Source organism: Salmo salar, chromosome ssa27 (genome assembly GCF_905237065.1).
Source record: "Salmo salar chromosome ssa27, Ssal_v3.1, whole genome shotgun sequence".
Lineage (NCBI taxonomy): Eukaryota > Metazoa > Chordata > Actinopteri > Salmoniformes > Salmonidae > Salmo > Salmo salar.
Genome location: NC_059468.1, coordinates 10,328,941 through 10,343,192, shown reverse-complemented (window position 1 = coordinate 10,343,192; position 14,252 = coordinate 10,328,941). Strand labels below are relative to the sequence as shown.

The 14,252-nt window shown below is 42.6% G+C and overlaps 1 protein-coding gene across 1 annotated transcript; it reads left to right on the top strand.

Moving 5' to 3' along the window:
- On the top strand, positions 1-13,385 carry LOC106588410 (uncharacterized). The gene is made up of 9 exons (XM_014177356.2): positions 1-231; positions 2,119-2,177; positions 2,539-2,559; positions 2,722-2,994; positions 3,315-3,614; positions 3,823-4,110; positions 4,357-4,535; positions 7,705-7,803; positions 8,098-13,385. Exons 2-9 carry the CDS (start codon positions 2,132-2,134, stop codon positions 8,539-8,541), a joined length of 1,650 nt encoding a protein of 549 aa, XP_014032831.1. The 5' UTR covers positions 1-231; positions 2,119-2,131; the 3' UTR covers positions 8,542-13,385.
- The last annotated feature ends 867 nt before the right edge of the window (positions 13,386-14,252 follow it).

The window sequence follows — 14,252 nt, the reverse complement described above, 5'->3', positions numbered from 1 at the left end:
AACGAAATTGCACGAGCTCCACCGATCATTAATAGACCACAAACCGACACCTACCGAAGCTCTCCAGATAATGCCGATTCGTAACACCATTGAAGTCCCTTTATTTGACGGGTTGGGGGTGAGGGAGAGGGGGCGATATTAAGAAGAAAAAAAACGAATTTAGCAGAAAACCCTACTTCCTGTACCCCGCCCGTTCCATCTGCTGCTTTCGGATCCAAGCCTGTCTGAAAGGTATTTACCAGCATCGAATTATGATTCATTGGTATCTGCTCAGTTCTAGCGGTTTTTTTTATTTTACCGGGAAATGTATGGGTTAAATTTGGCCGTTTTTTCGTTTGCTGGCTGGTAATTTGGCTGTTTTTTTATGCATATCTAACAGCTATATCTAATATGCGTGATTTAGGGCGTGTTACTGGTAATAACGCAGCAGAATCGGGTAGGATGACAGTAATTACCTTCATCTTCACCTAGAACACATAAAAAAAACATTATTTTACATGTAGAATATAGCACTTCCCATAAACAAAGGCTAATAATAGAAAATAGAAACGGGGACAATGACTATTGTTGGGCACCAGGCAGCATTTCATAGGCTACATATGCTATTTGGGAAGGTTGAACGGCCTCTCTGCTTCTTCAGATTGTAGCCTATTTCCTTACAACGAACACCAGAACAAACACTATGGAGGAGGGTTCTCCCCCCCATCCCCCCTCCCTCTCCCCCTTCAATCGTTTATGTAATTGATGAACGAATGGTAGTTCAATGTGAAATTGGTGATTCTTCATTATTCGTTTGATGTCCTGCCCAATGCGTTAATACGTGGACACCCTGACAGGACACCCACTCGTTAGGTTTCATAATGAATGGGAACGACAGATGGCGAATTTAGCGTAGTCGCTGAGTACGTGTTTGGTATGGTCACATAGTCACTGTACTGAAGAGAGCATACAAAATCCACACGCGTGACGGAAAACCTAACCGGAGTGAGGAGGAGTCTCCTCTATGTCTTTCAGATTCCTCAGAGCAGTGTAGTCACCATCATTCCCACAGCTGTGTATTATCTTGTTGGGACAGCCCATGCAGCGGAGCGTGACACACCCTTGTCGCACCACCGGTGTATAGACTGCACACGGTTTTACTGAGAGATAGAGCAAGAAAGATGATGATGCTCGCGCGTGTGTAGTGGAGGAAGAGCGACACGGGGACGTCAAACTGATGATATATGTGCGGGAAATTGGGGTGAACAATTTCAGCTCTGCATTTGTTAAATAGACTCCTGACCCTTTCAGAGTTCTGATTGATGTACATTTTACATTTTAGTCATTTAGCAGACGCTCTTATCCAGAGCGACTTACATGTAGTGAATGCATACATTTCATACATTTTCTTCTCCGTACTGGTCCCCCGTGGGAATCGAACCCACAACCCTGGCGTTGCAAACACCATGCTCTACCAACTGAGCCACACGGGACCAATGTACATTGTTATTGCATGCGACAGGCTCAAGGCAAGCTTCACTCGAACGTAGATTAGCATCCTTCTTCTCAGATACTGAACACAACCCATTGGAAATCAATTGCTTTCAAAACTCTGGCTACACTTTGATTGTCCTGAATATGAGATGCAAATAGGGAAGAGCTAGTGCTGTAATTTCTTAATTTATGCCGCTGAAAGAGACCATGCTTATTAAACAGCACTCTGTGTTCTTTCATGGTTGTACGCTAGATCTTTGGAGCCACTTAGCTCCTTCTCATCTCCTGTCACTGTAAGCAGAATGGTGGTCTAAGCCTGGGCTCATGTCCACTCTAGTCTAATGGTGGTCAGCCTCATCATCATACAAAAGAGCTGACTAACGCCCTGGGGAACTACAAGCCACTCCTGTTAACCTCGGGAAATGATGTCAATACCACTGCAGACACCTTTTCTTTTTTTCTTCAGTTACAGTAGAATTTACTGGGAGTAGATGATTGAATATGAGCTCTTCATGTCCAGATTTAAACTATACCCTATTATGTTTAGTGAATCTTCATATCTCTACATGCATGTACAATCATTAAATCCATATTTAGATAAGCAATATCCTGCTGTGAAAACCACTTTTTATTTGGTGTTTTCAGAGATTCAATCAAGATGAAAATAATTGGTGTTGCCGTGTTTGGAGCCGTGTTCTGCACTGGTAAGCATATTGGAGAATTAGTCACCAGGGATTTAGGTTGAGGGGTTGAAAGAGCATAAAGCAAAGTTTGACACAGTCACATGATTATATCAGATTTTATTCACATGAGTGCAAATTGGTAGAGTCATTTATTATCTGTTCCTTTTTTCCCCCTCATTAATTTATGGAGGGTTTGATGTTGTTGACAGAAGTTCTATTTTTGGCAGTGAGAATGTAGGGCATTTATATTGCAAACACTTTGAGATATTTGCCAAGTTCTGTGGTTTCTCTTCCAGCAGAACAAAGAATGTCTAACTTCTTGAAGGATCTTTGACAAAGAACATAAAGTATTGCTAAAATAAACCTCTCTTTTACTCTACAGTTCTGACTGCATCCCTAAAAGGTAAAATCATGCATGATATTCAGTTTTTTCTGTCTTTGACTGTCAAAACCTGAAGATTGAATATGAATACCATCACTAACGTTTCTCTGATTCGGACATATTATTCCTTATACTCTGAGTCCCTTTATCAATCTCCACCTCTTTTCCATTCTCTGTCTTCAGTCAAAGAAGAACACAAGATTGCTTTTTTCGGCGAGGATGTGCACATCCCACTCCCATCCCTAGACAGCACTGAGGTTCTCTTCAAGCCCGCCTCCAACCCAACCGCCGAGGTGGTCCTGATGAGGGACGGGCGGGTGGTGGGCCACCGGGCCCAGCTTAACTCCCTCAAGCACCTCATCCTGGAGGATGTGGGGGAGGAGGACGAGGGCATGTACATGATCAAGAACACCGAGGTGCCTGCCGATGTCAAACACATCCTCCTCCTTGTCAGGGGTACTGTTCTTCTAATTACTGTACCGTTAAATAATCCTCTGTTCTTTTAATACTTCAAACTTTTCTTTTAACGTTGCAATCGACTTGTTTGTGTCCTTCTTATCGGTGTTTATCCAATACATTCACTACCTAAGATTGTATCCTAACTGCGCAAACAATGTAACTCTTAGACGCAGATATCGATCTAAATGAGAGTTTCTTGCATTTTTGCCTGCAATCGATTACGATCACTGTTCTGATGAAAGTGTAACTGTATAGGAATAAAATACTCCCCCTGAGCCCAGAGTGACACAACTGTGCTGCTGTGTGCTCCCTGGCAGATTGTGCGCTGGAGCAGGTGGTCAAGTACGGTGAGACATACCACATCCCACTCAGCGACATCTTGGGCCCTATCACCCTGGAGTTCAGGCCCAGTCAAGCCCAGGCCAATCAGACCACGGAGCCACCGGCGGTGGTGCTGCTCAACCAGACTTCCATCCCCGCGGAAGAGTACAAGGGCCGTCTGAGTGTCTCAGAGAAAAGGGTGACTCTAAGCATGGTGCAGGGGACAGACGAAGGTAGCTTCACCGTACTGGACCGTGACGGGAAAGTCAGGAGGAGGTCATGCCTTAACGTTAAAGGTGAGATGAGGAAGACCACAGTCCGAGAGGGAGTGGTCAATGTCAGAGATGGAAGGGAGATAATACTTGATCCTGGGGTTTTGAAATTGTGGTTAGTGGTGTGGCCAAAATATGGTTAACAAAGCTTGAAAGACACAGGCCAAGGTAAGAGCAAACAGAACTATTTGACAACTTTGATCCTTTTTTATCTTGCCCCTTTGTTCCAAAGAGCACCAGAACTTCGTCCACCTATCATATGGCAGTACTTTGAAGATCAACCTGTTTGTGGACCACACCAAAGTCAACCTCTTGTACACTCCAGACTGGGACCGGAAGGACCGGGTCATACTGGAGCAAGGAGAGCTAGTGGTGCCGTTGGACCCATCACTGGACGGCAGGCTGACTGTAGAAGGCCCCATGTGCATTCTGGAGAGGGTCCGGGTCAGTGACATGGGGCTCTTCAGAGTGACAGACCTGTTGGGGTTCCCTGTGACCAACATCTACCTGGAGGTAGAAGGTAAACCGTGGGTTGTCAGGGAGGAGACTAGGCCTTTAACATATGGATCCATGTATCACCTCTTTTAATGCTCTTTCCTTTCTCTTTCTTCTTATTGTCATCGATGGGACTGTCTATTTCACTCTACTGTTTTCATGTTGGAACTCTCCACATTCACCTCCTCCGTCATCCATCTCTCCTCTTTTCTTGGTGTTCCTTTCCTCCTTGTCTTCCCTTTCCTTCCTCCATCCTCCCTCTCTCTTTTAGCTTATAAGTTACCCACGCTGTATGTTGCAATCCTCTCCTTACTGGGCTTCCTGGTCCTCCTCTTGCTGGTGTGCCTGTTCTCCTGCCTGACCAATGTGCGCCGTCGGGCGGAGAAGGCGAGGCAAATTGCCCTCATCGCCCAGCAGGCGGACAAGGGGGATGGAGACGCATTCGTCAAGGTAACTCACCCTAACGCTTCCTCAACAGGGGTGAACACTTTAAGACACCACGATGCAACCCTTTTACAATAGTTAAGCAGTATCTGCTTTATCACACCTGTGTGCTATTCTCATGTCGAAAACACTTACATTTATGAACAATTATCGGCCATTGTCTCTTCAAGAGCGCAGTTTTCACATTTTGGTCATTCATGAATATTCTGGAACCATGTTACTATGATTGTAGACCTAATATACTAGTAGAACGAAGCACACTGCGACAATGGCTCAACATGATTCCAAAACGATAATGCTATATTGCTATTACACAGGTCGCAGATTGCAAAGTGATTGTTAGAGAAATATTGGTGATGGTAACCCCTCTTTGAGGGATAGTGAGACATATTGGATTCCTTACCCTGTAAGCAGTCTATGTACAAGGTATGACGGCAACCCATGCTTTGGTTTTGTTTAAGTGGACGCTGTTTCAACGGCTAACCGTTTAGCATTAGTGGCACGAATCCAATGCAAGTCAATGCGAACAACATTAGCATATGTCCAAATCATCCTAAAGTATCTTAAAATTGGTTTTGTAACTCAATGTAGTTACTTAGAGATGATTTGGACATGAAGCATGACAATGGTCATTCATGGAGGATGTGGGGGAGGATCGTTGTTCCCATTGACTTGCATTGGATTTGTGCCACAAATGCTAAAAAGTTGAACAAAACTAAAGCATGGGTTGCTGTCATACCTTGTCCATAGACTGCTTACAGGGTATGGAAAACAAAATGTAATTCTGTAAAATGATCACTTTATGTATGGTCAAAGAAAGATGTCAGTGGACATCTAACTGTATTTGTGAGTGATCCTGTGCACCTTTGTCTGTCCCGCTCTCTTTTCCTTTGTGTGCATTCCTGCGTTCGTCTTTTAGTCTCAGATAAATAGCTTTAATTACACTCAAGGTCCTAATTTACTTTTGTTAATTCGCTGGAATTCACTATGGAACAAAACCTGTCTGCCCAATGTCGGATTCCTGGATGTGTGGCACTTTGAATCACACAAAATGAGATCATCCACATATCATTAGTCATCACTCTCTCCACATGGCAGATTCCATCACAGTGGCCATTTCAAGTGTTTTGTCTGCAGCCCACAATGTTGCCGTTGTCACACAATGAGATCACACATATATCATCGCTCACTCCATATTGCAGAATCCATCAGTGGCAATTTCAAGTGTTTTGTACATTTGCAGCCCACAATGTTGCCATTGTCCACCCATCATCTTCATCTCAATCCTTATGTATTTGGTCCACCCAATAGATGTCAGCCTAATTACAAGTTTGGGGAAAATCTAGTTAACGATTTGCCTTTGCGTTACGTTTCTCCCTCTTAAAGGAGCCTCGGACGGAGCCTCTGCTTGGTGAGAGAACTGTGTTCTGGCTTCATTCCGTAGTGTTAAGTGGATGAATCTGTATTGGTGTTTGTACTAACGCTCTGGGGATGGTCATAGCGTCACTATGCTGTGTGGGCCTCCTACCACCGTCAGTGATTATTTGTCTGTGCCATCCATTCCTCACCCCTCCCTCCTTTCGCCAAATCTCCACCTGACAAATAACTGCAGTTACTCCTTCATGATAATTCATGATAACTGCAGGCATAGCCTCAGTGCAAATAAGCATACAGATGCAGCCGTCCAATACGATTCAGCTATTCTCAAGCACACATGCACATATATTGTTGTTGGCGGGCGGAGTTACCAGGTAAACATGTATTTATGTGTATGTGTGAGTATGTGCTGATTTGTGTGCGTGTGTGAGTCTACTGTGCGTTTGTCTAAGATCGGGGCAATAGCGATTAACATATCAATTGGCTTGGTGATACTGGAATAGATCTGCCACTTGTTTTCTTGATTATATGCTGTGGTACATTGTGAATTGCACATTGGGAACCAGGATATGTCCACCTAGTTAGTGGCACACTTACAGTAGCCTACATGCAGAGTATACAGACATAATGTGGGTTTAGGCTGTATAATACACTGGATTAAGTTGCCACCCGGACTAAGATTATCACAGAAGTACACTATGGTATTATAGCAATTAGTGTTCTCTAGTAATGGAATACTGTGGAGATGAGTTCATAGACATTAATTAGTGCATCAAATAACTACTGTACTGTGTACATCGACCAAGAGCATTATGCATTATGACATCATGTAGTTTAAGAGTACACACTGGGTGGGCTCTCTGGACACAGATTACTCCTGGACTAAAACACATGCTCAATGGTGAATCTCTGTTGAGGATGCTTTTTAGTCCAGTTACAGGCTTAATCTGGGTTCGGGAAGCCGGGCCAATTCAAGTACTGTAGCAATTATTCAAAGTATGCGACACTGTACATCCAAGTAAGATTGTATTCTTGATTGCCAAAAATTTAGGGGAACTCTTATCGCTTAATCAGCTACTAGCCCAACAGACGTTTGTGTCAAAGGTGTGCCACTTCTGTTTCTTTCTATTTGTCTGTGTCTATGTGTGTGTCTGTGTAATTTCTGTACACCTGATGCTATACATTTTTGTGTTTGAAAGTGGTGTACCGTAGATAATTTACATGTATATATTGTGACATGATGTGAGGGGCCTCTACTGTTCTAATCCCCCTGTAAGGTCTTTGCTCTGGAGGCTTAGACGACACTATCAATATGCAGCGAGGCTTCATGTCCCACTTCATTATGGATTTCTGGAGACTAGGCGACAAACCTGGACAGCCTGTCTGATTGCCTTTGCGCTCCCCACAGCAGTTTCCGGAGTGTTCCGACGTAAAAATCGATTGATCTACCTCATCTCTCGCTCTCTCCTGACATACACACTAGAATGCGATTCCCTGTCCCTCAAGAACGATGGCTCCCTGAAGCCTGCTCCTCTAAACTTCCAGGGTGTTCATTTCACGCCAACAACTCCAGTCTCTCAACTTGTCACTCTATATATACACACCTTACGATCTTATACATCGATATAAGAGCTTAATGTGCAGTACATGTACATTTTTTTCCCGCCAACTCCTATTTACCCGTATGTGTTTTTTATGACGCGCAGTATACATGATGAAGTGAACCTGTGATTGCTACTGTAATGTGGTTGCCGTGGGTTCCTGCTAAAATACGACCCTCTTGTGCTGTTGTTGGTAGGTTGTTCAAGAGGCCTATACGCGGTTCGCTGAGGAGTCCACTTTGACATCTACGTGGGACAACAGCAATGCTACAGAAAGCACTGAGGTCACTATTAAGGTAAGCAGGGCTCAGGAAAACATTATGGGGTGAAAGTGGCCTACCACTTGGTGCGCATGTTTAAGTTGCAAGAGGAAAACAGATTCCACCATTATAATTGCAAATGTTTTAAATAAAGACAGACATAAACACGGGGGTAATGTTTCCATAAAAGGCTGAAAATAACCAGTCTCCACACCAAGCAGTACCTAAACTACATTTGCAGAAACATCCGAAATGAATCATTCATGTTCTTTTTTTTTTGCTGACCCTTTCTTTACACACCCCTCCCCCCACATGACTTTCCTTCCACAGGGTCTGGAGGTATCTAAAGCAGGCCGCTACCACACTCTCTCCTCGGACAAGAACTTCCTGGAGATGAGCGACTCGGGGGTAGAGTTCAATTCCTCCGGCCTCCCGTTAGACAGCGAATACGAGACGGACATGCCCCAGACCTTCACCTCCCACAAGCTGCTCCTCAACAACTCTGACAGCGTGGCCGCCACCGTCATCCCAGAGGGAGACCAAAGCGCCAACTGGACCCCCGACTCGGCCATGAGCCCCAGCCCCGTGACCCAGGCCCGCTCTGAGGCCGACGCCCCTGAGGAAGACCTGATGGGTGACAGCACGCCAGAAATGGCATCCAGGGGCGCCGAGCTGGCTGGAGGACTTGAGGCAGCCGACAGTGTTGCTGAGCCTGCCGATAAAGCTAGCAGCCCATTGATTCCCAGTGCCACCGCAGAGAACACCACCACCTGAGAGCTCCTGCATTGTATTCCTAAAAGTCAGACACAAACCACCGGACACCCTAACAATCTTTACACTTCAGCCTCAATTACTCTCCCACTCACTCACACAGACACTACCCAAATCCTGATCACTGCTTTTTTAACCTAAAGCTACAAAAAAAATACTTGTTGTAAAAATTGCCAGTCTAAATGCACTAGACTTTCTAAAGAAAAAAAATACAAGAACTTAGCTCATTAGAACACATTAATTCTGTGCATACGGGAAATGCATGTGTAACGGAGTTAAGCACATACCGTAAGCTCACTCCACAGCTAGGTGGAAATGTCGCGGATGGAGCCATCCAATTGGTACCTTTTGGGTGGCTCAACCCGTTGGAATGTTGTCAAGGAGGGCGGTCACGTGTGTGGTGAAGCAGAGGATCACTGGATCGAGCCCAGTATGTGGCAGTTGGACTGTGGAGGAAGCTAAGCTGTTAACAGCACACTGACCCCCGTTACACATGTTTCTAAATTAGACTTAAAGCCGGGATGTATCCTTAGCTGGCCCAAGAGGGAATTGATAGTATTAATTACTGCGTACTGCATGCATTCCTAAGAACCACAGACTCAGAGATAATAAGATAACTTGGTGGACTAAGGGAAAATGCATTAAGATCAAAAGGAATGAGTGCACACTGATATCAAAGTAAAAAATGTTTTAAATAATCCTGTAAAAATGTATCCCAGATTTCCTATAATGGCAAAAATGATGACATTTCTGACAGAGCTACAATATATTTAATCCATCTTTCTTATTAGCATTGAATGTTCCTACCACTGATACTGTATGTGGGGCCATAGACATAGCAGCAAAATGTATGACATAGGGCCAGGGTAATAGACCAACTTAATTTTACAAATAAAATTGTAATACTAGACTAACAAAACCAATAAAGACAATTTTCTAAAAAATAAAAATCTTGGTAAATAACGCTTCTGACAACCATAAGCCCACAGTTTCTGACATAGGCGCTACACCGCTACAATTTCATTACATAAAGAGAGACACTATTAACAGAAATTACAGGCAAGGCACAAGGCTTTGGCACCAACTCAGAGAAAGCGCTTGTCTCAGCATATAGCCTCTATAGAATACCAGAGTTGGAGAGCTAATTCTTGATAACTGATTCAAGCCTCGTAGATTGAATAACGCCATGCTATGCAAGAAAGCTTGTAGTGTCCCTGGGCATGTAACAAGGTGTCCAATCTCTGCCACTTTTGATGACATCATCCAGTAAAGCACATGTTTACTACATCCCTCATCTTGCCAACACAAATGACCCGGAACTAATACAACGGCAACTTCACATCATGCCATTTTGAACCCATCTACATAAGGGCATGTTTCTCATTACAACCCCAGCCACTGCAGAACAAGCCTTGGAACAGGGACTTCTGGTTGGAAGGGACCTGAACGTTTGGATCGTTGCCCTTAAATGAAGACAGACTCAGGAGTGATTGTGGAGGAATAAGATGATGAGGCAGACCTATTGACAATGAATGACCTGCATGATGCCACCCTTCCTTCCTTTTAAACATTTTTAGTATCCAATTGGTAGTTACAGTCTTGTCTCATCGCTGCAACTCCCGTATGGACTCGGGAGAGGCGAAGTTCGAGAGCCGTGCGTCCTCCGAAACACAACCCAACCAAGCCGCACTGCTTCTTGACACAATGCCCCCTTAACCCGGAAGCCAGCCGCACCAATGTGTCAGAGGAAACACCGTACACCTGGCGACCGTGCACAGGGGTTGCTAGAGCGCGATGGGACAAGGACATCCTGGCCGGCCAAACCCTCCCCTAACCCGGACGACGCTGGGCCAATTGTGCGCCGCCCCATGGGTCTCCTGGTCGCGGTCGGCTGCGACAGAGCCTGGACTCGAATCCAGAATCTCTAGTGACACAGCTAGCACTGCGATGCAGTACCTTAGACCACTGCACCACTCGAGAGGCCCCCTTTTTTTCATTCCTATTTTGCCTGACTACACGGCCCAAAATGAACTGAGTGCTGAATTGATAAATGCTAACGATTAAGCCAACTTTCCTGACAGACTGAAAACACATCGCTTGCTGAGATTGGCGCGCCAACAAAGCCAGCAAGTTATTAAGATTCAATGCCCTTGCTGCTGCATTCATCACGGTCTTTATGGGAGAAGGTTTGCACATTTCCTTTCAACACAATATGTGCTGTCAGATTAATTTATTTGAACCAAACATCCCACCCAGAATCTCTAAACGAATAACAGTCGCTACTTCATCTCAATTCAGTACAACATTTTTTCAAACGCATTGTATTTCAGATAGGTGAGGATGCATGACTTGATTATAATAAAGCGGTAAAGTCACAATGCAAAACAGAACATGATTCTTAATCCAACATCGTGATTGCTGAACTGTTGAAATTTCAAGATGATTGTATTGTCTAAGTTCTATGAGGATTGTACTGTCAGATAGGCCTAATATCCCGGATCTATTCGATATATTCAGTCTGAACAGGAAAAACGCAGAACCGTTCGCCAACCGTTCAGATAACATCAGTGAGAGATGTCTATCTGTCCATTTGCTGCAAATATACATTGCAATGACATCCACCATCAGTCTATTTGCTTCAGTAACACTATATTAATACACCCATTACGTCATCTGACAAACCATTCCACTAAGGCTTCCCATTGGTTTCAACTCTAGTCCAATCAGGTTCTGCATATTATTAACGAGGGCATTCTGTATGTCGATAATTGGTGTGTGTATACATGCTCATGTTAAAAAGGTCAAAACAAAGGGAATGAAGGGGTGTAACAGTCCCAGGCATTTTGGGACGCGGCATAGTTGATGTTGGGGACAGCGTCTGCTAGCAATATCGCTACCTCGTGTTGTGACCGATTTAGGATGTCCGTGAGTGGAACTCAATGGAGTAAGGCAGACATGATTGGTGTCTGAAAGAAAAAGCACAAATATAACATGAGAAACAGTTAAAAGTAGAACAAAAATGTTTAAAAATGAATTGAATTGCAGCTATTGTAAATAACACTACCTACAAAATAAAAAGTATGATTCTACATTCCTTTTTTTGTTGAAAATTAAGGTTAAATTGTTTTTAATACAACATGAGAATACTGGACGGCGTAAATAAATATCTTACGTGTAAATTCATCATATATGATGCAGCTACTTGATCGTTGATATTCTATCGGCTATTATATTGGTTTTGTAGAAGATCATTTTTTTTATAGATTTGTGTTCAATTGGTGTTGAATTTGCACTGAATATTTAGAATTGGATTAGGATGGATGTCAACTTTGACTAAAGACAATGTAAAAGCCACCTTTAAAGCTATTCCTTTCATATCAGGTAACAAGCTACTGAATCCATGGCCTGGTGAGGTACATTTGACCCATTTCTATTTTAACTAATTGAAGGGGGATTGATTTTTCATTGAATCTTGAGCAATATCTGCGCATTAGCACCGAAAAAAAAGGAAAAAAGATAAATATCTAAAAAATATGACCTTACAAATATTACCCAAAGCTCACTTTCAAGCACTCTTGTATATAGCCGAGATATATTGCATGTGTATAGCCAATACTGTTTCTTACTGCAAAGTTATGCAAGATTTTATATCCCTGAGTTGGGTAATTTATCCTTTCACTATGTTCACAGTAGTTATACGGATACACGTAATGTAGGAGATGCCTTAGACTGAGTGATCGAGGAGACATAATAGCAGTAAAATGCCTATTTTTCTGTCTCTCATTCTCTTCTCTCTTTTGCATCACACATCATCTACCTAGAGTATCACACGATAGTATCCGCACCTCAGAATGTTTTTTGGGAAAACGCTAGACATGCTTGAACATTTCATAAGAACTCTTAGTATCACGACTACTTTAACTAATATTACGCTTTTTTCTTCTTATGCAGATAACTGCTGTCAGCTATAGTGTACCCCAAAACTGCTGCTGCATGTTGAGCCGTAGGTTGCCTGTGAGACAGCAGGAATACTGTAATATTTAAATTGCAACGTAAATACTATCATTTTGGTGTCTGTTCATGCAGTCAAAGAGGTATTCTCATTGTCAATATTACTATGGCTCAGACTGGAATAATGTACACGTCGCCCGCAAAAGCCATTACAAAATCACCTCTGCAATTTTCACAATGATTCTATTTCCTTAATATTGATGTCAGCCAACATGATATGTAAACAAATGGTCACCCAGAGTTGAGAGTAAGTCTTGGAGTGACTTTATGCTCTATACAGGTAAAATATGTGGGATTTCGGCAACAAAGTATGACCATTAGTTACAAAGTACGACCATTCATTATAAGTAGTATTTTGTATTCAGCAATATATGTCCATTTTATCTACTTCAGGGTTGAATTCACAAGGCCGAAGTCCATAGCTGAATTCAGCTGAATGGTATACCTACCTGGCAGGTTTATTTCAGGTACCTTGGTGGGAAAAGATGTCAGATGTATTCAGGAAAACTGCTTCTGCAAATGAAATGATGCATGCTAACCTTGGTTGTTATGATTGCATTTTATTGTTTTGTTTCATTTAAAATTAATTACTTTCCAAACTTGCCTGTTAGGTTTAAGTCCAGAATTCATACTGTTGGCTCTCTAGCTATATTATCGTTGACTTTTATAATACTTCGCTATCACGTACGAACAACTATGCCCTTGTATGCTAGAATTAACCATTTCAAAAATGTTATACTTTTGGCATCATGCACAGAATTTTTTAAAATATGTTTTTTTCTGTAATGAATGAGCAATGTCCATTAAAGGATTTTGAAGAGACAGATGGAAAAGGATGCCATAACTGTGTCTTGTGTCAGTGCCATGTCTGCAATAATATTCTTCCAATATAATGAAAATACTGAGCTGAGGTAAACTCACTAGGGAACATTCTTAGTGTAGGAGGGTTGGGAAAGTAATTTCCATAATGAAGTCAAATTCTGGATGTGAATCGAGTTTCCTCCTGTAATGTCTAGACCTAGGGCCTACTGGAGCTTTCTACAGATTGTTACACAAGATGATGTGATATAACCAAAGATTGTTGGTGTCCATTGCTGAATGTTATAAATTTGCCTATACAAAACTTCACCAACAATTTTTCTACTAACCTGCATTTGGTGATACTCTCTTTGTTCTCGATTCAGGAAAACAGTTATCTTTACAAAATGTCTGTATCCAGTTGCAGGTGGTTCTAGAAACACCATATAAAACTCAGGAAGATAGTAAATACATGTTTTGTATCGAGTGAGATATGCTTACTGCATGCATCTTTGTTTTAGTCGCCCTGTCACCAACTAGATGTGCGGCGGCTAAGATGGCAAGGAACCTTTCTTAGTTTTTGCAGTTTTTTTTTAGAACCACCTGCAACTGGATACCGTCACGTATAAGAAACTGTTTTCCAGAATCAAGAACAAAGAGAGTTGCAGATTAGATGGAGAAAAAAATCTATGGCGCTGTTTTTTTTATAGGCAAACCTGTAACGTTCAGTAATGGACACCAACAGTCTTTGGTTATATCACATTATCTGGTGTAGTAGGCCTACAACCTGTTGCTACTGCAGGTGCTGCAGTGCACTGTTCTAAGGTGGAACCCACATGGTAGGAAACGCTCTAAAAACCTTATCAATGTATTTTTCTTGAATAATTTCCTGTGTTAATTACAGG

Excerpts from the sequence above, each read along its gene's own strand:
- LOC106588410 (XM_014177356.2), top strand. The coding sequence starts at position 2,132 with ATGAAAATAATTGGTGTTGCCGTGTTTGGAGCCGTGTTCTGCACTG. Across the intron at positions 2,178-2,538 it reads TGGAGCCGTGTTCTGCACTG|TTCTGACTGCATCCCTAAAA; the intron begins GTAAGCATATTG and ends TTTACTCTACAG. Across the intron at positions 4,536-7,704 it reads ATGGAGACGCATTCGTCAAG|GTTGTTCAAGAGGCCTATAC; the intron begins GTAACTCACCCT and ends TGTTGTTGGTAG.